The sequence below is a fragment of the Garra rufa genome, chromosome 5 (assembly GCF_049309525.1).
Source record: "Garra rufa chromosome 5, GarRuf1.0, whole genome shotgun sequence".
Classification (NCBI taxonomy): domain Eukaryota; kingdom Metazoa; phylum Chordata; class Actinopteri; order Cypriniformes; family Cyprinidae; genus Garra; species Garra rufa.
This window is the reverse complement of record NC_133365.1, coordinates 42,339,884-42,363,120: the sequence shown is the minus strand read 5'-3', so window position 1 is coordinate 42,363,120 and position 23,237 is coordinate 42,339,884. Positions and strand designations below refer to the sequence as shown.

At 33.3% G+C, this 23,237-nt stretch overlaps 1 protein-coding gene across 3 annotated transcripts; it reads right to left on the bottom strand.

The window, feature by feature from the left end:
- Positions 1–502: 502 nt before the first annotated feature.
- LOC141335093 (protein transport protein Sec24C) lies at positions 503–22,790 on the bottom strand. 3 transcript variants are annotated; one of them, XM_073840395.1, is made up of 22 exons: positions 22,642–22,790; positions 22,352–22,556; positions 21,923–22,184; positions 21,752–21,825; positions 19,016–19,084; positions 18,790–18,901; positions 15,704–15,831; positions 15,320–15,455; positions 15,120–15,223; positions 13,037–13,149; positions 12,762–12,953; positions 12,254–12,344; positions 12,052–12,156; positions 11,787–11,954; positions 10,169–10,265; positions 9,310–9,458; positions 8,766–8,904; positions 6,802–6,923; positions 6,075–6,254; positions 3,472–3,669; positions 1,496–1,585; positions 503–1,284 (listed from the first exon to the last, which is right to left on the bottom strand). In XM_073840395.1, exons 3-22 carry the CDS (start codon positions 22,161–22,163, stop codon positions 1,144–1,146), a joined length of 2,649 nt encoding a protein of 882 aa, XP_073696496.1. In that variant the 5' UTR covers positions 22,164–22,184; positions 22,352–22,556; positions 22,642–22,790; the 3' UTR covers positions 503–1,143. The 3 variants fall into 3 exon arrangements, with proteins under 3 accessions (XP_073696496.1, XP_073696499.1, XP_073696497.1); XM_073840398.1 differs by having other exon boundaries at positions 22,516–22,556; XM_073840396.1 differs by having other exon boundaries at positions 22,516–22,790.
- Between the last annotated feature and the right edge of the window lie 447 nt (positions 22,791–23,237).

The window sequence follows — 23,237 nt, the reverse complement described above, 5'->3', positions numbered from 1 at the left end:
AGTATTTTAAGTACTGTATACTCTTTTAATTCTGTTTTAAATGGTAAAAGTGGGTTTTGCACAGAGGAACAATTTTGAATGGGTGGTGACAGACGTTTTTTGTTGGCTTCCACTATCCTTTCACATGTATATGCAATACACAAAATGTTATCTTGTGTATCCTATGCATTTAAGTATCAGGAAACTGGTTATTTTTGTATTTTCACACTGAAGTAGACTTTTTAAAAGTATTTTTAGATAATAGCAACGCTCATTTGCTTCTGTGTGTGTGTTTTCAACCATTAGATAATGAACATGGACGCCCACTCGGATATTTCATATTCAGCTCAATGTCAACATCATTAACCCCAATTACACTAATTAGACTTGGTATGACTCATTAGAAGTGTTTCTCGCTCCCTTTCGGTTCTCTGTGGAGGAGGGGAAGAAATTCACAAGAACATACATTGGAAAGAAGATCAATGCGAACGAGATTCGGCCGAGAATGATTCAGAGCCAGTCACACATTTACAGTTATTTATTCATTTCTGGAGAGAAAAGTATCTTCTTCATACAAAAGAAATGTTACAGTGATGTAAAGTGTCAGGTCCACATGCTGATGGCCCCAGTTTTTTCAAGATATTAAATATTGAGGTGTAATGACACCAAAAATTCAATGAATATATTATTGCTTGAAAAATATTAACATGCACACTCTAGCTCACCAGTTGGGCAAATTCATGAATTCAATTCAGAGTGCAATATTCATGACGCGAGAGCAAATGTTAAATCAAACCCATGTCTAGAAGCAAACACACACACACGCACTTCAAATACAGAATCATTAATCACTGAGTCTTTGATGGGAGTTCAAACAGTATTCAGTCATTCTGAGCCCTTGGAAATTAAAGGGCTAATCTTAGTATTCAGTGTTTCTTCTAAAACAAGCTGGTCACATTGAATTCGTGTTTACTAAATTTGTCAAATGTAAGTATTTCAGAGGTAAATGTTTGGTAAATTCATACAAGACAGAATTCTCATTCCTCACTGATTTTAGAACGGCAGCGATGGCTATAGAGGGAACAAAAGGTAAACTGCAATAGGACTGAAGTGTCACAAAGGGCTTTACAAATATCCCACGGCCTTGTCTATGAGAAGAGACTGTCACACAATAAGACGCAAGGCATTGACATGAAGGTGAAAAAGGAAATCAGCATATGAAGCTCCACCGTTAGGACTCTTGTCCTCCACAAGGAGGCGCTGCAGAGACTCCTCACAGCTGTCACACTCTCGCACCAGCTTTAGCTGAACAAAAAGAAACACACGTTAAAACAAATACAAATTAAGTATTTATACAATTAAACACAATTTGAGTTTGGAAGGAAAACTGAAGAAAAACATCCAATACTGGACTTTTAGCTGTGTCGATTTTTTGTTGTGTAAAGTTAATTCTGTTTCCACTTCCTGTCGGTTCCTGAATTAAACATTGTGCAACTGAAGGGTGTGAGTCATTCACCTGGAGAGCAACAGCTGCTGAGGACTGCAGAGAGCATATGAGAGCTCTGGTGTTGATGGAGAGGGAGTTCTCGAGCACTGGAAGTTTGATCTACAGAGAACATACAACACACATACTATGGACAAGGCTAAAGTGAAGTCGAAGCACTAAAATACAAAAGGTGCTATATAAAATATGAAGTAAACTTGCTTGAATGGGTACTTCGACATGACATTTAAAGCAAAAGTGTTAATGTTCTATATAAAACTACTGTAAACATTTAACTAATTTGTGTGTGTACACTGCCAGTCAAAAGTTTTTGAACAGTAAGATTTGTAATGTTTTTTAAAGAAAAATCCTATGCTTACCAACCCCGCATTTATTTGATCCCAAATACAGCAAAAGCAGTAATATTGTGAAAAAAAAATTACTATTTAAAATAACTGCTTTCTATTTGAATATAACTTAAAATGTACTTTACTCAATATTCAAGAAACATTTTTATTATCATCAATATTTTTATATATATTGTTTTTATTTATTTTTTTTTGGAGGGGGGGATTATAGAAATGAATACTTTTATTTAGAAAGGATGCTTTAAATTGATTAAAAGTGATGATAAAGACATTTATAATGTTACAAAAGATTTCTATTTCCGATAAATGCTCTTCATCTGAACTTTCTATTCATCAAAGAAACCTGAAATCTCTACTCAGCTGTTTTCAACATAACAATATAATAAATATTTTGAGCAGCAAATCAGAATATTACAATGATTTCTGAAGGATCATGTGACTGGAGTAATGATGCTAAAATGCAGCTTTGAAATCACGGGAATAAATTACATTTTACAATATATTCTAATATAAAAATTGTTATTTTAAATAGTAAAAATATTTTATTTTTTTACTGTTTTTGCTGTACTTTGGATCAAATAAATGCAGGCTTGGTGAGCAGAAGAGACTTCTTTACAAACATTACAAATCTTACTGTACAAAAACTTTTGACTAAGTGTGTATATTTATAATAATTTATATTAATATTTATTATTAATTAATTGAAAGTGACAGTAAAGACATTTATAATGTTACAAAAGATTTTATTTTAAATAAATGCTGTTTGTTTAATATTTCTATTCATCAAAAAATACTAGAAAAAATATTTTTCACAAAAATATTAAGCAGCACTATTTTCAGCAGTGATAGTAAAAAGTAATATCAAAATAGAAAGCAGTTATTTTAAATTGTAATAATATTTTACAATTTTACAAAAAATGTCATTAATATACAATACTAAATCAAATATTATATTTAAAATAGTGTTTTGACAATTTAGAAAAATGATTAAATAATCAATGACAAACAAATCCCAGTAAAAGAGATTCATCTGAAAGGTACATTTATTCTATGACTAATATATAGCTACCTGTAAGCATATGAATACATAACAATTGCTCATATTTTAACTAAAGATATCATAATAACATTATGATTTTACTCAATTAGCCTATAGGTGAAATGTACATCTAACCCATGGAAATATTGAATAATAAACCTATGGATTACAGTAAGTATTAAACAAAGTCACTTGTCACCTGTGCCATTTCTAAGGGTCCATTTTATCTTATCACTTCAAAATACTATAAAACTATATTTTTATCTTATCTTATCTTAAATATAAAAACATTAATGTATCCACAAATACCTTATTAACAAACGGACACAAAAAGTAAGTGAGATGGGGGGAATCTCACAACATCTTATTTGATATATAGTTCATGGGCACATCATTTGTCAATTACCCATTATCTAGTCAACTATCATGGTAGAAAACAGCTGATCAGATTTTTAAGTTTTCATTTAAAATGCATATCCAACCCTCAGATTCTTAGATGAACTGCTTCTAGGAATCATTCTCACTTGTCAGTCACTTTCGATAAAGTCTGCTAAATGAATAAATGTTAATGTAAACGCCAACTCAGTGTGTCCCTGTCTCACCTCTCCAGATGTGAGGTAGGAGAAGGAGTTGGTGTTGAAAAGCTGCAGAAGGGTATGAGGAGGAACACAGCTGCCCACCCAAAGGAGCAGTGCCAGTGGGCATGAGATCAGATACAGACCCCCTGGATCCAGACTAGAGACAGTACAGCGCACGGCTTCCCCTAATGATGGCATGTTGGCATTATCAGCAGAGACAGACTGCAGGGGTGAGAAGGGTAAACACACAGACAGTGGCGTCATCATGCAGGAGAAAAAGCATCAATATTTTAGGTGGAAGTTTGCTTTGGACTTAAATGTGACATGGATTGTACTTGCTCTTTTTCAAAGTTTGGTGTACAATGCAGACAAACTTCCAAGTCCAAAAAGTAGGGCTCTGTGGTTTCCGCAATGCAGAAAACACGGATGGAATAGCAGAATGCAGTCATAAAAACTAAATTTACTGTATAACGTGAAATGTCATGGAATTTGCCAAATTTGTCAGTACACTTAAATCAAAGTGCAATATGGACTAGTGTCTGTGAGCTGCAAAAATAGTATTTAAATATGAATACTGCATGTTCTGTGTCAATGAATGAGCCAGTTTTGTTTACTACACATATACTGAAGCGCAATGTTTTCAACCTCTGCCAAAAAGTTCAGTTTAACTTGAAGAAATTGTGACAAGAAAAATGTACTTAATGTAATGATAGGACTACTACTAATAAACTTAATAATAAAACATGATTTTTAAGGAATATTTACTAAAGGAAAATATTTACCATAATGCATTTGCCAGAAAAAATGTAAAAACACAGTATTTCTAAAAAAATATGTTTATAAAAATATAAAATATTTCATAGGGCCTTAAAAAAAATTGTTAAACTTTTACTAAATTAATTTTAAATTGTGTAGGTTTCATGAGTTCAATTAATTAGACATGCTTTTTAATTTTTTTTTTTTAAATTTAACTATTAAAACAAAGTAGAAAAAAGAAAAAAAAAACGAATCCAGAAAAATTGTAACAAAAAAGAAAGAAAATGATAATACTACTACTAATAAACGTATTAATAAAACATTATTTTAAGGAATATTTACTAAAAGAAAATATTTACCATAATGCATTTCCCCGAAAAAATATAAAAACACAGTATTTCTGAACAATAAATTAATTGTTTATAAAAATCAATCAGTTAGAGATGTTTCTGATTATTACATTTTAATGAAACCATTAAAATGGAATAATTAAAAAATAATAATAATAAAGCCCTAAAAAGACATAAAAGGCCTTAAAGGCCTGTTTTTATTGGTTTCTACACTATTGGTTTAAGTTTTTTTGTTCTTAATGTAATGATAGTACTACTATTAAGAAACGTATTAATAAAACATTATTTTTAAGGATATTTTAAAAGGAATATTAACCAAAAGAAATTAACCATCAGAAAAAGGTAAAAACTAAGTATTTCTGAAAAAAAAAGAAAGAAAGTAAATAACAATAAAAATATTTTTTATAAAATCAATCAATTAGAGATGCTTCTGATTATTATAATTTAATGAAACCATTAAAATGGAAAATTATAAGAAAATAAATGGACATTTTTTTTGGTAAAAATAAAACTGAACTTGAGAAAAAAAAATATTTCATAGGGCCTTAAAAATGTAAATTTTGTTAAACTTTTAATAAATTCCTTTTAAATTGTGTAAGTTTCATGATTTCAATTAATTAGACAATTAATTAACAATTAACAATGTTTTTAAAATATTTTTATAAATGTAACTATTAAAACAGAGTGTAGACAAATGTACATAAAAAAACAGAATCCAGAAAAATAAAAAATAAAAATAAATAAATTTGGGAAAAAATAAAATGGATTTCATAGGCCCTAAAAAAGACATAAAAGGTCCTTAAAGGTACAGTCGCCTGTTTTTATTGGTTTCTACACTATTGATTTCAATTTTTGTCTATTTATGATTTTTTTTTTAATGATAAAAAAATTGGCCAATGCAATGGCAGATAGATCACATTTATACTATTTATACATTTTCTAATATCTACATGAATTAGACATACCACCTTAAAACTAAAAACATTATCATTTTAAATGCTGTCAATTTAAATCAAAGTGAATTTAGGCATTACAGCATTGTGATATACAGTATAAAAAGTGGATATTCATTTTAAGATTTGCTAAAGACTACATTTAATAATGTAATTAGTGTTTTTAAAGATAAACTTTAGGTAAGCATTATACGACAACAAATCAAAATGTAAAAATGGACAATTAAATATTCAATATTGTCTGATATTTATGCAATATTGATCATATATTCCTAAATTAAACAGATAAATTAAAAAATCTATTTGTAATATCAGCTGCCATTCAATGGGGCACTAATATATTGTCTTTTAACTACATAATAAGCAAAAAAAAATAATAATAATGCCATAAATAGAGAGAGTACAGTAGATGCATTTATCACTAGAGTAGCAAAGAATGTGGCATCTCTAAATCCTGCCATGTGCATAACAATCCAACTGAGAATTATGAATTCTTACAGACAAGGAAACTGTCTCATTTCAGTGACTAATTTGGATGAACAGAATGTTCTAGATGTCTGTCTCTCACCAGAGGCAGAATAAGTGGGTAGAACTGAGAAGCAGTGCTCAGCGTGTCCATGGAGACAATGAGGCTACGCAGTTGTAGACGTTGATGTACAGAGCTCCGCAACCCAGGCAGCAGCACTTCACTTTTGCGCAGACTGTTAATGTAGACAGGTACGGCTTTCAAAAACTGAGGTAACACCAGCTGACAGAAAGAAAGACACACACAGAGAAAGCCAGAGAGAGAGAGAGAGGGGAGAATGACATTCAAGACTCTATTACCCAAATAAAACAGGATTCACTTAGAATGGATCTCAATATTATTATCTGTGCCTGCATCGTTAACATGGCTAACAAATCGTAAAATGAATTAAGATTGGAGTAACAGTATATTAGACTGTCTGTCATCTCCTAAAAACACTAAAAGACTTCACAGTTCTACAATATCTGATTAAGCTCTAATTACACAACTCACTAATAACTGTCTAGGGATTTCTGCACAAATGACAAAAAGGTGACTATTTATTTAAGCAATTAAAAATGAATTGGACTGAAAACAGCGGGACTTTATTTTTTAATTGGTATCGCCAAATCCTGGTTTTATATTTGACTAAAAGTATTGCTTAAACTGAAACACTATGATATATCTCTAGAGTAACTAAATTTTCAAAAGCATATCCTGGTCCAGTACCTTACGAAACTTATGAAAGATCCTTCCTCATTAAGGAGAGAGTAACATATGAAAAACCAACCTGTCCCGGGGACACAGAAGTAGTGCAGCTGTGTTTCCTGAAGCAAGCCAACATCTCAGTAACCTCTGTTTGTAACTCCTCACGCAGGGACTGAAGTGGACTCTCCAGTGCTAATGAATACACTGACTCACACACACATTGACAAAATAAAGTAACAAATATTACAGTATAAAGTAGCGCTGTCAATTTGATTAATTGCGATTAATCACATTCAACATTAAAGTTTGTGTTTACATAATATATGTGTGTGTGTACTGTGTATGTGTATATATAAATACACACACATACATGTATATGTTTAAGAAATATTTACGTATATATATATTACATACGTTCTTAAATATACACTACCAGTCAAAAGTTTCTGAACAGTAAGATGTTTAATGTTTTTTTTTAGAAGTCTTTTTCTGCTCACTAAGACTGCATTTATTTGATACAAAGTACAGCAAAAACAGTAACATTTTGGAATATTTTTATTATATTATACCATAATATTTAGTTTTCTGTTTTAAAATGTAATTTATTTCTGTGATTTCAAAGCTGAATTTTTAGCATCATTACTTCAGTCACACAATCCTTCAGAAATCATTCTAATATTCTGATTTGCTGCTCAAAAATGTTTATTATTATTATTATTATTATTATTATGTTGAAAATGAGTTTTTCAGGTTTCTTTGATGAATAGAAAGTTCAGCAATTCAGCAAGAACAATGTTTATCTGAAACAGAAATCTTTTCGAATTATGTCCTTATTATCACTTTTGATCCTTGCTAAATAAAAGTGTTAATTTCTATCATTTATTTCCTAAAAAAATATACTGACTTGAAAATCTGGATCTTTATATTCACCAAAAAATCCTGAAAAAAAATTTACTCAACTGTTTTTAAATATTGATAATAATAATAATAATAATAATAATAATAATAATAATAAAAATGATTGAACAGCAAATCAGCATATTAAAATGATTTCAGGAGAATCATGTGACACTGAAGACTGGAGTAATGATGAAGAAAATTTAGCTTGATCACAGGAGTAAATTACATTTTAAAATATATTAGAAAACAGTTACTTTAAAAAGTAAAAATTAAAAAAATGTACTTTGGATCAAAAATGTAGTGTATATTGAATATATTACTTGAATATATATGTGTGCATATTTATATATAAATATAATTATAAATACAGTACGCACATATATATTATGTAACACAAACTTTTATTTTAGATGCGAATAAACGCGATCAAAATAACAAAATTGAAGTAAAACCAAAAAGATGGGACTCTGCATAAAAATAACAAATTATGCACTGCTAATTATGATAAGTGATTATATTCTGTAAAATATTATTGAATTTATATTACATATTATATGTATACTACCGTTCAAAAGTTTGGGGTATGTAAGATTTAAAAAAAGGCGCTCATGCTCACCAAGGCTATATCCATTTCATAAAAAAATGTAAGAAAAACAGTAATATTGTGAAATATGATCACAATTTGAAAATACTGTTTTGCATATTAATATATTTTAAAATGTAATTTATTCCTATGATCGTAAAGCTGAATTTTCAGCGTCATTACTCCAGTCTTCAGTGTCACATGACCCTTCAGAAATCATTCTAACATGCTGTATTGGTGCTCAACATTTTTCTTAAATAAATATCAGTATTGAATACAATTGTGATGCTTAATATTTTTGTGGAAACAGTTCCTTTTTTGATTAATAGAAAGAAAAAGCATTTATTAGAATAGAAATCATTTGAAACATAATAAATGTCTTTACTGTCACTTTTAAACAATGTAACACATCCTTGCTAAATAAAAGTACTATTTCTCTAAACAAACTGACCCTAAACTTTTAAATGGTAGTGAATATAATATATTTTATTGTGAGGGTAAATAAGGTCAAATTTGATTTTAAAGGTTGCATTACTGTATGTAATAAACAGCAAACTTTATACTTTTCTTGCAGTAGAATGTGAGGAGCGTCTCAGCCTGGCTGCTCCTAAAGGTGTCTAGCAGCTGACAGGAAGCGGACAGAATAACAGTGTGTATCCGTGTCCTGTTCTCTCCAGAAGTGCTACTGTATGATAGCACAAACTACACCAGCAGAGGAAGAGGGAATCAAACAAATCAATATCAAATTATTTATCATATCCACTACTCTCAGATACAGTAAGTGTTTTAGGGCTAGATTTACTAACAGCTTGCGTCAGTGCAAACTGCTTTTTGGCGTTAATATAGTACTGTCAGGATTTACTAAAGACGCACAGTGAAAAAATTAGGCAGTAATTTGCACTGCTCTTGGTAGATTGCGCTGGTCATTATGGAAATGATCCGTCTTAATGTTCTTTAATGTGTGCATTGTCAGTAAATCACATGCCAAATTTTCCACTCCCTTTTATGGAATAAAAGTGCTAATTTGCCCGGTTTAGTAAATCTGGCCCTTCATGTTTTAATATGATAATTTATGACTATATATCAATGACATCACATCAATACTACCTGTATGGCTACACCCCTCGTCTCATCCAAAGACTTGTTGTGAGTGAACTCAAATGCCAGAGCTGTGCGCCAATCAAGCGCTGCCATGGCAACACAGCAGGAGTCAGGACCGGCGATGAAGGAGCCATAGCAACCAGATATGCGCATCTCTGCAGAAACACAACGGTTGCGTTGTTTATATATCCACCAGCTATTTACAAATAACATCTGACATTCATGCATTGAATTTAACTTACAAAGAAGTGACTATCTATTCAAGTACTCATATGATTTGATACTTGACAGACTGTAATGTTTTATATATAGACTATAACCAATATATGTGACCCTGGACGACAAAACCAGCCTTGAGTAGCACAGGCATTTTTTGTAGCAATAGCCAAAAATATATTGTACTGGTCAAAATTATTGATTTTTCTTTTATGCCAAAAATAATTAGGATATTAGATAAAGATCATGTTCCATTAAGATATTGTGTACATTTCCTACCATAAATATATAAAAACATAATTTTTGAATAGTAATATGCATTGCTAAGAACTTCATTTGGACAATTTTAAAGGCAATTTTCTCAGTATTTTGATTTTTTGCACCCTCAGATTCATACAAATAGCTGTATCTCAGTCAAATATCGTCCTATCCTAACACATCATACATCAATGGAAAACGTATTTATTCAATTTCAAATGTGGTCCAGTCTCACATATGTATGCTCTGTGTCTGAATACATTTCGAAAAGAAGGTGTTATACAAAAACATTCATTCAAAGCTAAACTACCATCTTGGTAATAACCTTAGTCAAAGTTCTTCTCTGACTGAATCTGTATTTCTATATTCTTTTAGACGCTCCTTGGATTACCTTTACTGACAAACACTCTGAGCTGAACTTTGAAGGCCATCTGCATGTTCACACATCTGCTCAGATCAGCTCGGAAGCGCTCCTGTTCCATCTCTGACTGCAAAAGAAAAACACAGAATATTTAGCATGAAATGACACAGTTTGTTCACACTACATTAAATATGGTTGTCACTCTTCTTCTGAGTGCTTAATCCGGGGCTCTTCACACAGCAGGAAGCGGACAGAATAACAGTGTGTATCTGTGTCCTACTTTAGCTATTTATAGAAGCGTCAACCACATTCTGAAAACTTCACTCCTGAAAAATTCACTGTGATTACAGTAAATCCACACAGTGCACAGAACCAAACTAAATCACTAGTTGCTAATGCAGTGATGTCTCTCTCTTTAAGACTTTGACAGTTTACTAGAAAGTAATAGAAAAAAGGTATACTAGAAGTCAGTAAAACAGTTTTTTTATTAATACTTTTATTTAGAAAGAATGCATTAAATCTATCAAAGTGGACTCTAATTGTGACCCTGGACCACAAAAGTAGTCTTAAGTAGCACAGGTATATTTGTAGCAATAGCCAAAAATACACTGTATGGATCAAAACTATAGATTTTTATTTTATGCCAAAAATCATTAGGATATTAAGTAAAGATAATCTTCCATGAAGATAATTTTTAAATTTATTACAGTAAATATATCAAAACTTAATTTTTGATTAGTAATATGCATTGCTAAGAACTTCATTTGGACAACTTTAAAGGGAATTTTATGATTATTTTGATTATTTTGCACCCTCAGATTCCATATTTTCAAATAGTTGTATCTCTGTCAAATATTGTCCTATCCTAATAAACCATGTATCAATTGAAAGCCTATTTATTCAGCTTTCGGTATGATGTATACATTTCAAAAGTTCAATTAAATTTAACCTTATGACTGGTTTTGTGGTCCAGGGTCACACTTTTTTTAGATTCTTACTGGATTTGTTTATGAGGAAAATGAACGAAAGAAAGAAAGAAAGAAAGAAAGAAAGAAAGAAAGAAAGAAAGAAAGAAAGAAAGAAAGAAAGAAAGAAAGAAAGAAAGAAAGAAAGAAAGAAAGAAAGAAAGAAAGAAAGAAAGACAGACAAGATTATATGACACTCATATCTGACAGGTCAATTAACACTAGTAGTCAAACAGGAACTATAATGAACAGTATAATACGTATACTATACACTGTGTACAATATATTGCTGTTGTAGCAAAAGGTTTGATTCAGTACATTTCTAATAAATCTTAATCTTCTTTATCTGGTTACTTGTCACTGAGCAGACATTTTTCATCCATTACTACAGTGCTCTAATTGCAGGGATGGTCCTCTTGGAGCAGAATTGGATAAAGTGGCTTGCTCAGGGGGACTATGATGATAGAGCAGAAAGACGACCTTTGTAACACTTCCAGTTAATAGGATGTCTACAAAAACCTTGTATTAGCAGCAGAGATTTCTAACAAGTACCAACCATTATGACATTCCAGGATTATTCTCGAGGCAGCCATAGGGTTGTTTTGAAATTTCGAATTTGTGCAGCAGTTTTGGACTAATTGGGCTCTAAGGTTTTCTCTCTGAGTGCAGATGGCATTTATTACCTGTAGACTGTTATAGCAGATGACTCCACCTCCTGTGAGAAAGGGGATGTGCCCTGGCCAAGCCCCGCCTAGTTCTTGATGGGAGAACACAAAGATGTGCACACTGCAGCCTTGATTGACACACTCTTTAGCCAACGAGATTGAAGAATCTGGTCCTTGGAAGATGGACTAATATAAAACCAAATGAAAGCAGAAAAATTAAACACTTTTAGATAAACTTCAAGTAACGTATTATTGTGGAGAAATTACATGTTCTTTAATTCACCTTCGCTTTGCTAGAGCTGAGGAAACCAGAAGAGCCTTTCTGATTCGTGCCTTCAGAAACAGGCGAGGAATGAAAGACCAATAATTTGCCTGGAGATGCTGCTGCCTATTGAAATGAGACGTAAGAGATTTATGAAATCAACAAACACTGAATTTTTCAGCAAGGGCATGTGCATGTTTAAGACTCTTATTAAGGCTCTTGCCTGAAGAATCTTAAGCCCGGCAGAAACAGGAAGCTCTTGTGAGCTTGATCTATCCGATTCAGGGTTGAAAAGTGAAATTTCCTGTAGTACTCTGCCCAAGAAAAAAAAAAAAAAGATTGTTAAAGGGATAGTTTACCCAAAAATGAAAATTCTGTCTTTTATTACTCACCCTGCAAGACCTTCGTTCATTTCTGAACACAAATTAAGATATTTCTGATGAAATCTAAGCGCTGCCTGACCCTGAATAGACAGCAACGCAACTGACATGTTCAAGGCCCAGAAAGGTAGTAAGGATATCGTTAAAATAGTCCATGTGACTTCAGTGGTTCAAAAAGCTCTCAGATTTAATCAAAAACATCTTAATTTGTTTTACAGGTTGAGGGTATTTAACAACATAAGGCTGAGTAATTAATGACAGACATCATTTTGGGGGAACTATACTGTTAAATTAACTATTTTGCCTCATTGAATGATTATTATATTAGTAGAACAAATGCGATGTCAAAACCTCTCAAGTATGTGTCTGCAGTCTTTCAGTGGCACCAGAAGGCCCTCCACCACAGGAAGTTCCAGTTCCTCACAGTCAGTGATGACCATCATGTGGGGCCGTGACAGAGCTGGACTCAGGTTATACAGATGGATCCGGCTGTCATAGGTCATCAAACCCACTCGAAGATCTGATTGATCAGTTTTTTCAGGCCTAAAAGAATTGCACAACATTCACAAGCCATTTTACTTCCAGAATTGAGTTTAAACAAATGTTTTAATGTTAACAATACTTACCCATTTAAAGCGTGCAATTGAGAACAAATCTGCTTGCAAATGTGGTCTAGCTGCCCCGTTTTCATCGCGCTGACAGAAACATCAATCGCAAGCATCAACACAGCAGCATTACCCTGTTTAGAAGATCAAAGTGAATATGAAAATAAGTCTTAAAATTATGCTCACACAGACTGCACTTATTCTATTAAGAGTTACAGTAAAATAGTAATATTGCGAAACATTATTAACATTTTAAAATAACTGCTTTCTCTTTTAAAATATTTTAAAATGAAATTATTCCTGTGATGCAAAGCTGAATTTTCAGCAGCCAGTACTCCTGTCTTCAGTGTTACATGATCCTGCAGAAATCATTCTGCTATGCTGATTTGCTACTCAAGAAATATTTATTATTATTATCAATGTTGTAAACAGTTGTGCTGCTTAATATCTTCTTTTCTGGATTATTTACCCTAGTGAAAAATAAATATATTAAAATGTATTTAAAATACATTTATTTCATGCGAAGTATACTACAAATACATTTACATATTTATGTTATTTAAAATACCCTGCAAATGTACTTTTAGTATACTAAACTGGTATACCTAAAGTCTGCTAAATTTGAGCAACTAATGTTGTGCTCAATGCACTTTAATTGTCTGGAAGTAGTGCTAAAATATATCTTAAAGTATATTTTAATGTGCAAAAATGGAACTATTGCAAGTATACTTTAGATACACTTAAAGGAGAACTCCGGTGTGATATTGACCTAAAGTGTATTGAATCATGATACCGAGTGTGAACGTACCTTGCATATTTCATCTCGGTTTGTGTCCAGCTGTCCGAAATCTGGGGTCAGTTAGCCGATGCTCACAACAGGCTGTCTATGAGAGTGAACAGGGCATCGGAAAAGCCATGTAAATAAATCACTGTTTTACGCCATTTACGAGGCACAAAGTAGCTCCACACTTCATCGGTAGACTTCCTAGGGCCCTGACATTTAAAACGAGACATTGAGAACTCAGAAAAAGCACCGGTAGTTTATTTACAAGAAGATTTATACAGACATCTTCCACCAGGAACAGAGCAGTCGCCGCCATCTTAAATGTAGTCACGATAAGTCGAGTGTCGAGCACGAAGGAAACTACAACCTGATACGTTGATAACCTGATAAATTCATTGGTGCTCGACACTCGATTTATCGTGACTAAGTTCAGGATGGTGGCTACCGGATTTTCTTTCCCAGGTACTGTCTGTATAAATCTTCTTGTAAATAAACTACCGGTGCTTTTTCTGAGTTCTCAATGTCTCGTTTTAAATGTCAGGGCCCTAGGAAGTCTACCGATGAAGTGCGGAGCTACTTTGTGCCTCGTAAATGGCGTAAAACAGTGATTTATTTACATGGCTCCTTCGATGCCCGATTGACTTTCATTGACAACCTGTTGTGAGCATCGGCTAACTGACCCCAGATTTCGGACAGCTGGACACAAACCGAGATGAAATATGCAAGGTACGTTCACACTCGGTATCATGATTCAATACACTTTAGGTCAATATCACACCGGAGTTCTCCTTTAAAATATCTTGCAGACAGATATTATTAAAAAACATTCAATTTTCATCAATCATGACATTAAAACACACTTTAGGCTTAATATTAAGAAATGTGCATTGTACACAAGTAGTACTCCAAATAAAGTTTCATTATAATTTTTAAATCTGTAAGTCTCGAGCGATATGTCAGTAAATATGTTAATAGATCTGAACTGTGCTTAGTATGAAATAAATGTTTTTCAAATATATTTCTTTTTTACTAGGATAATGAATACAAAACTCAAAACAACAAAAAAATGTTGAAATAGAAAACTTTTGTAATAATATTGTAACAATAAAAAATTAAGAAATCTTACTGACCTCAGTAGTACTTTTGAACAGTAGTGTGTATTTAAAAAGAAAACATGATCATGGTTTGAGCTAGCTCTTTGTATTTGTTTTAACCCTAACCGTAATTTTAAAGATCACAGCAACTTTAAATACTGATGTGTAATCTAATATAAAACAGTTACATACAGTATAAATCGAGAGAAAAAATAAAGTTGCTGACCGTCTGTTTCTCCAGGATCTCATATGAGCCAAGACTGAGCTCAGGCTTCGTTTCACAGTCGACACGCCGACCCTGATTAGTAGGCTGATAGGACTGCCATGGCACTATGAGAAAAAGATGCTCTTGAGCAAAGATGAAAGGACATATGTGCACAGCTTTAACCGAAAATTGAGAATGACTGTAGGCCAAACAAGACTTGCCATCGGTGTGTTTGTCGCAGAAAGGACAGTAGAATCTTTGCCCGCAGTCCTGCCAGCTCATAGCAGGGCTCATGAAGGCCCTGCAGTGTGCACAGCCCTTAACACAATCTCCCGCCTCACAAACTGGCACATCACGCTGTGGAAAACATTCACATAACATGTTTATAAGAATACTCCATCTTGAAAGTAATTAAGCCACAGTAAAACACTGAGGAATACTGTATGTGAAGGTGACTGAGATTTCTCAAGATGACAACTTCTACTTTTTTAAAAGCACTCAACATCCTGGCAAATAAGACAAATAAATGTGACATTTTCCTCAGGATCTCTTATTTATTCTGAACTCCCACAAATAAATGTTTTCTTTTTCTTTTCCATACATACTTCTCCTTTCTCAGGCCTGGCCAGAGGACACACGATTGCACCCAGCGGGAGATGACTCTTCTGAGCTGCCTGAGCCTCCACAGGGAAGCTGTACGATGTGCAGCGGATAAATCGAGCTGTGGCATTACCTGTGAAGCACAGCGTACAACAAAAATACATTGTGTCTGCAATACTATAATCTTGTTTTGATTTATAACAACCAAAGCTACCAGAAAGCAACAGTCTCTTATTGAATGGCGATTAAAAAGTAACTGCGTATTACTCTACTCTACCTCTACCAATGTCAAAAGTTTTTGGACAGTAAGATTTTTAATGTTTTTTAAATAAGTCTCTTCTGCACAGCAAGCCTGCATTTATTTTAATCCAAAATACAGCAAAATCAGTAATGTGAAATATTTTTACTACTTAAAATAACAGCTTTCTATATGAATAAACAGTGCCTTGCAAAAGTATTCATATCCCTTCATTTTTTTTTTCACATTTTGTTTTGTTGCAGCATTATGTTAAATGCTTTAAATTAGTTTTTCCCCACATCAATTTACACTCCATACACCATAATAATGACAAAGCAAAAACCAGATTTGCAAATTTTACAAATTTATTAAAAATAAAACACTGAAATAAGTACATTGCATAAGTTTTCATACCCTTAACTCAGTACATAGTTGAAGCACCTTTACAGCCTCAAGTCTTTTTGGGTATGATGAGACAAGCTTTGCACATCTGCATTTGGCAATTATCTGCCATTCTTTGCCTCACCTTTTCACCTCTCAAGCTCTGTCAGCTTGGATGGGGACTGGCAGACATTTTCTAGAGTCCTAGTTGTTCCAATCGTCTTCCATTATGGATAATAGAGGCTACATGCTTCTGTGAACCTTCAATACAGCAGATTTTTTTCTGAACTCTTCCCTAGATCATTGCCTAAATGCAAGTCTGTCACTGAGCTCTACAGGCAGTTATCTTGACCTCAGGATTTGGATTTTGCTCTGATATGCATTTTCAGCTGTTAGACCTTTTCTGAGAGGTGTGTGCCTTTCTAAATCATACTCATTCAAATGAATTTGCCACAGTTTAACTCCATTCGAAGTGTAGTAACATCTAGAAGCAATATGAATGCTCCTGAGCTAAATTTCGAGTGTCCCAGAAAAGGGTATGAATACTTATGCAACGGGATCTTTTCAGTTTTTCATTTTTAATAAATTTGCACAAATGTTAAAAACCTATTTTTTGCTTTGCCATTATGGAGTAGGGAGTGTAGATTGATGTGGGGAAAAAAAGTAATTTAAAGTAGTTTAACATAAGGCAGCAACGTAACAAAGTGTGAAAAAAATGAAGGGGTATGAATAATTTCAGAAGGCACTGTATTTTAAAATGTAATTTATTCCTGTGATCAAAGCTACATTTTTAGCATCATTACTTCAGTCTTTAGTGTCCCATGATCCTTCAGAAATCATTGTAATTTGCTGATTTGCTGCTTAAGAATAAAAGGGATATAAGAAATAATAATTATTATTATCAATATTTAAAACAGTTGAGTACATTTTTTTCAGGATTCTTTGATGAATAGAAAGATTTAAAGATAAACATTTATGTGAAATAAAAAGCTTTTGTAACATTATACACTATGCCATTCAAAAGCTTGGAGTCAGTTTTTTTTTGGTAAAGAAATTATAAAAATTAATACTTTTATTTAGCAAGGATGCTTTAAATTGATCAAAAGTGTTGAACAAAAGATTTCTATTTCAGATAAAAGCTGTGCTTCTGAACTTTCTAATAATCAAAGAAACCTGAAAAAATTCTACTCAGCTGTTTTCAACATAAAGTTTAACAAATGTTTTTTTGAGCAGCAAATCAGAATATTAGAATGATTTCTGTAGAATCATGAGACTGGAGTAATGATGCTAAAAAATCAGCTTTGTAATCACAGGAATAAATTACATTTTAAAATATATTCAATTAGAAAACAGTTATTTTTAAATTGTAAAAATATTTCAAAATTTTACTGTTTTGCTGTACTTTGGATCAAATAAATGCAGGCTTGTTGAGCAGAAGAGACTTCAAAAACATTCTTCAAAAAACATTAAAAATCTTACTGTCCAAAAACTTTTGACTTTTTGGTAGTGTATGTGTTTTATGTTTGTTTGTGCAAAAAAAGTAACAAAGTAAAAGTAGTATTAGAAAAAGAAATGTATAAGGACCAAACTGAACCAAAATGTATTTAATTTAAAGAGGTAATTCACTGCTGGCAAGATTGACTTTTAATAAAACTTGGCTGCAGAAAGTATTCAGGCAAATTCAGAAAAGAATTAGGGCAGTATTCAATGCAAATTTTCTTCGTTACCTGAAATCACCAAAAATCCTGACAAATAAACAAGGATATTTGTACACATTCTTCTTTTACAAATACTACTAACACTGTAACAAAAGATTTGTGTTACTCTTTAACTTATTATTTATAATAATATTTGAAACTAATAACTGTGTGCCCCATACATAGTATTTTTTTCTAATACTATTAAAAAACAAAACAAACAGATAGAATACTATGTAATGACTACAATTTCAATAGAAAATTAGGTTTTTTTTGGTGCCAGATGTTTTTCCAAACAGCACTTTTTTTTATTTAGATTATCATTATTAGTTTTAGTTGTATTAAAAGTATATATTTTAAGTAAATAATATATATTTATAGGATTTAATAACAAAAAAAGATCACATTACTACTTTAAAAACAGCCTGATTAAATAAACAAGAGTGACGCTGTAATGGAAATGCACAGTATACTGTGTTTGTCCTAGTGTCAGCAGGACTCCACCGTTATGTGCTGCTGTATTTATGAGACTGAAAAACAGCAGCTGTGTTTGAGATTATCATGATGTCTCATTTTAAGAACAACAGCACCTGTCAATATTATATTACCTGTGGCTCCATCGCTGTCTGAAAGTCAGTGAAAGTCTAAATAATTTCAACAAACGTATAACAAAAGCTGTCGTGATGAAAACCAGGTGCACCACATTTATTTTTCATGTGAATTTAGTGATGAAGTCAAAAGATAATGTGGCTAAACCGGGCAGCAGTGACAGTACCTCTGTCCTCCAGGGTGCATTGTGTTGAGGAGAGAGGAGGAACTGAAGATTTAGACTCTGAAACAAATACTTTCCCTTCCCACTGGATCCTGTCCTCTTTAATCACCTGAACCTGAACATTTAAGAGACACAGGGTACAGACACTGAGACAAAACAATAGAGCAGTGCATTCAAACCTGAACTGTCTTGATGAATGATTATAGGGTTAGATGGCCAGTTCATTTACCACACTGGGTAGAACCTGAGGATCCAGGCCGTACCGAGAATCTGTCTTAGAATTTGACACTGGACTCGTCTGACAAAAGAAAGGAAAAGAAAGTAATCATTCAGTAAATTTAATACAGAGACAATTAAAACACAGCAAATTTAACACTAAATTTCCATCACATCCAAGCTTTCCATTAATCACATACAAGTCATACTGATGGCACTTACTCAGCACTCACTCGTTAAAAGTCTAAATCACTAAATTAGTGATAAAAGTTAACCAGAATGATAGATACTTATACTGTTACAACAATAAAACATTAAACAATAAAAAATATTTCACTTATATTTTAAAATACATTTTATATATATACAGTTGTGGCCAAAAGTTTTGAAAATTACATAAATATTGGAAATTGGAAAAGTTGCTGCTTAAGTTTTTATAATAGCAATTTGCATATACTCCAGAATGTTATGAAGAGTGATCAGATGAATTGCATAGTCCTTCTTTGCCATGAAAATTAACTTAATCCCGAAAAAAAATTTGCACTGCACTGTTAAGAAGGCTTCAGGGCATCCAAGAAAGTCCAGCAAGCGCCAGGATCGTCTCCTAAAGAGGATTCAGCTGCGGGATCGGAGTGCCACCAGTGCAGAGCTTGCTCAGGAATGGCAGCAGGCAGGTGTGAGCGCATCTGCACGCACAGTGAGGCCAAGACTTTTGGAAGATGGCCTGGTGTCAAGAAGGGCAGCAAAGAAGCCACTTCTCTCCAAAAAAAAAAAAACATCAGGGACAGATTGATCTTCTGCAAAAAGTATGGCGAATGGACTGCTGAGGACTGGGGAAAAGTCATATTCTCCGATGAAGCCTCTTTCCGATTGTTTGGGGCATCTGGAAAAAGGCTTGTCCGGAGAAGAAAAGGTGAGCGCTACCATTAGTGCTGTGTCATGCCAACAGTAAAGCATCCTGAGACCATTCATGTTTGGGGTTGCTTCTCATCCAAGGGAGTGGGCTCACTCACAATTTTGCCCAAAAACACAGCCATGAATAAAGAATGGTACCAAAACACCCTCCAACAGCAACTTCTTCCATCAATCCAACAGTTTGGTGAAGAACAATGCATTTTCCAGCACAATGGAGCACCGTGCCATAAGGCAAAAGTGATAACTAAGTGGCTCGTGGACCAAAACGTTGACATTTTGGGTCCATGGCCTGGAAACTCCCCAGATCTTAATCCCATTGAGAACTTGTGGTCAATCCTCAAGAGGCGGGTGGACAAACAAAAACCCACTAATTCTGACAAACTCCAAGAAGTGATTATGAAGAATGGGTTGCTATCAGTCAGGATTTGGCCTAGAAGTTGATTGAGAGCATGCCCAGTCGAATTGGTCCTGAAAAAGAAGGGCCAACACTGCAAATACTGACTCTTTGCATAAATGTCATGTAATTGTCGATAAAAGCCTTTGAAACGTATGAAGTGCTTGTAATTATATTTCAGTACATCACAGAAACAACTGAAACAAAGATCTAAAAGCAGTTTAGCAGCAAACTTTGTGAAAACTAATATTTGTGTCATTCTCAAAACTTTTGGCCACAACTGTATATATATAATTTTTATTTTATTTTTTAAATATGATGTAGACATTTAAGAAATGTAAAAAATATTTAACCGAACACCATTTTTCTATAATTAAACACTCTTTTTTGGGTGTTATTCCAAAACATTTAGTTTTTATATGTGCACAGCTGTTCAGAACTGTGATAGCTAACCATGTGCTGATTAGCATCTTTGACTTAGGCTTAAAAGTATCTAAAATTGTCAAATCTAAATCTAAAAATCAAATCTAAATTGTCAGATCTAAAACATTTGGTGAAATTTCAGTAGTGACGTCTTAGTTTTTTTGGGTGTTATCCCATAAGTCATGACTGAAACATGTCACCATTGTTTCGACAGTGACAAAAGGAAACACATAATACTTCATTTGGGGGAAAATTAACACAATTTTAGTACAGTTATGCAATTTTTTTTGTATTTAAGTATGTTTCAGTAGTGTGGGTTAAAAAGTGATGGGCCGCTACCAAAACAGCGTACTGTCACTACCGAAAATGTGCTGTCACAACCGAAACATGGAATGTTTTGTCAAAAATAAGGCATATTGAATTATCAACTAAGATGTTATGACAGTGTTTGGTTCAGTGTATATTCAAATAAAAAAAAAAAAGTTTGAAATCAGTATGATCAACTTTTTGCCTTTTTACAAAGGAAAACTGGATTCAAAATATTCAAAACAGAAAAATATATAAGGTATAGATATATAAGATGTAAGCAAAATCTTAATAGGTCAATATTACCCTTCTTATTAAATTATATATTACTCTGTTTCAGTAGTAGACAAATTTGGTAATAGACAAATTTGGGGAATTTTGGTAATAGAAAAATTTGGGGAAAGGACAAATATTCCAAAACTTTCTGAAAATATAATATAAGAATTAACTGCACAATTACTAGAAATGTGTACCTTGGACATTATAAAATTTGCATATAAAATTTGTGGAAAAAGACGTATCCAGCTGTGACTTTGAACCAATTCTGTAAAATAGCCATATATAATATTTTGTAAGTATAATATAAAGTATAATAAGTATAGGATTACCCTTAAAATAAAAATTACCCTTAAATAGTTATCTAAAAAAATAATAATAATAAAAAAAATGGTACAATATCCCCCGATCTCCCCTACATTGTCATGCTCTCACTGGTAATGAGCAGCCTCTCTCTGGCATTCCTTGCATCGTCGTATTTGTGACTTCAGGAACAGGCTTTAACACATCTGTGACAAGACAGGATTAAAAATGCTATCATCTTCATCCATTAGACATTAGAAAATTCTCCACAGATTGTGACATTCTAGGATTTATTATGCTTACCCTGGTAGCTTTGCTGCGAGGGGTCCCAGTACAGTGACTGAGGCTGATGACCTGCTGAGGTTCCTGTCATGTAGGTCATCGGGGTCACACTCTGCTGATGATGATCTGGATTTAGGTTTGGATAGTGATATGCAGGAGGTGGACAGCCTTGTGGAGGCATGGCTGGGGTCCTGAAGCTCTGTCCAGCCCATGGCTGCGGTGGTGGATGTGTGTAGCTCTGGTTTACTGTGGGAACCTCCATTTTATGAGCAATTCAATCTACCTTTGTAATCAAAGAAACATTAGAGAACAAAGTCACTTACTACTCACACTCACACACTAAAACGTAATGATAACCGCAGATTAAACACCAGTATGTAAACTATAGCCTTACGGGCATGATAGAACATGAACTCAAATTTGCATAAAACAGCTTCTTTATATACCTACAGAAATATATAAAAATTCGGTCTGTTTACATATGTCATCCTGTCAAACAGTGATCAGCTGATCATCCATCGCGTCACAACGCTATAACGTGAAGGCGCTCATCCGTCTGTCGTTTTCAAACACTATGTATTTGATTCCACGGTACTGAGAAATTGAATTTTTACCATGCGATGAGTCGTGTTAGGAGATTTCAGCACGAATCGCCCTGAAATTGAGAGAGATAGCTGGTGTTAGGACGGAAATACGGGTATTGATGCAGAAACCGGTCGTCTGGGTTACCGTCAGCTCACATTAATGCAGTCTTCAGCTCCGTCACTGCTCAGATGGTGGAAAACGCATAGAAACATAATAAACATGGCATTTCAATATTGTCAAAGGCCCCTTGTCTTCCGTACTAAAAGCATACAGTTTTCAAAGTCTGTACTGTGCGTACAGTGAACACGTCTCATCCAAATTGTAGTTGCAATATCATTATTATGACCTCAAGGTGGCAGAACTGCGTCACCAAACACCAAAGTGCACTTCCGGCCTGTGACAACGCTATGTAAAATGAATACTGTATGTTTCAGAATATTTACTAAAATATGATAAACAGTACAATGTACCACTGAATCTACAAGTGTAAAATGTTTAATTAACAAGATTTCGGTTAATGTTTTTGCGGTTTGTTTAAAAGTTCAGTGCTCAGTTAAGTTACAAAAATATTAGCTTATTTATTTATTTTTACCTCATAAATGGGTAAATACTCCCAGAAAAACTTATTCTCTATATCCCACTGCACAATCCCTGTGTTTACATGATACCTTCTTTACTTTGGATAAATAGTTCTTAATACAGCATATTTTATGCAAAAAATACTATCATTAACCCTTTAGTGACTCAGATC

What these genes read in the sequence shown, in the direction of transcription:
- LOC141335093 (XM_073840396.1), bottom strand. Translation starts at nt 22,163, where the DNA reads ATGGAGGTTCCCACAGTAAACCAGAGCTACACACATCCACCACCGCAG. An exon ending in CTCGCAGCAAAGCTACCAGG is followed by an intron (nt 21,826 to 21,922) that starts GTAAGCATAATA and finishes GTCTTGTCACAG; the next exon opens with ATGTGTTAAAGCCTGTTCCT. An exon ending in TCTGCTATAACAGTCTACAG is followed by an intron (nt 10,266 to 11,786) that starts GTAATAAATGCC and finishes TTTCTTTTGCAG; the next exon opens with TCAGAGATGGAACAGGAGCG.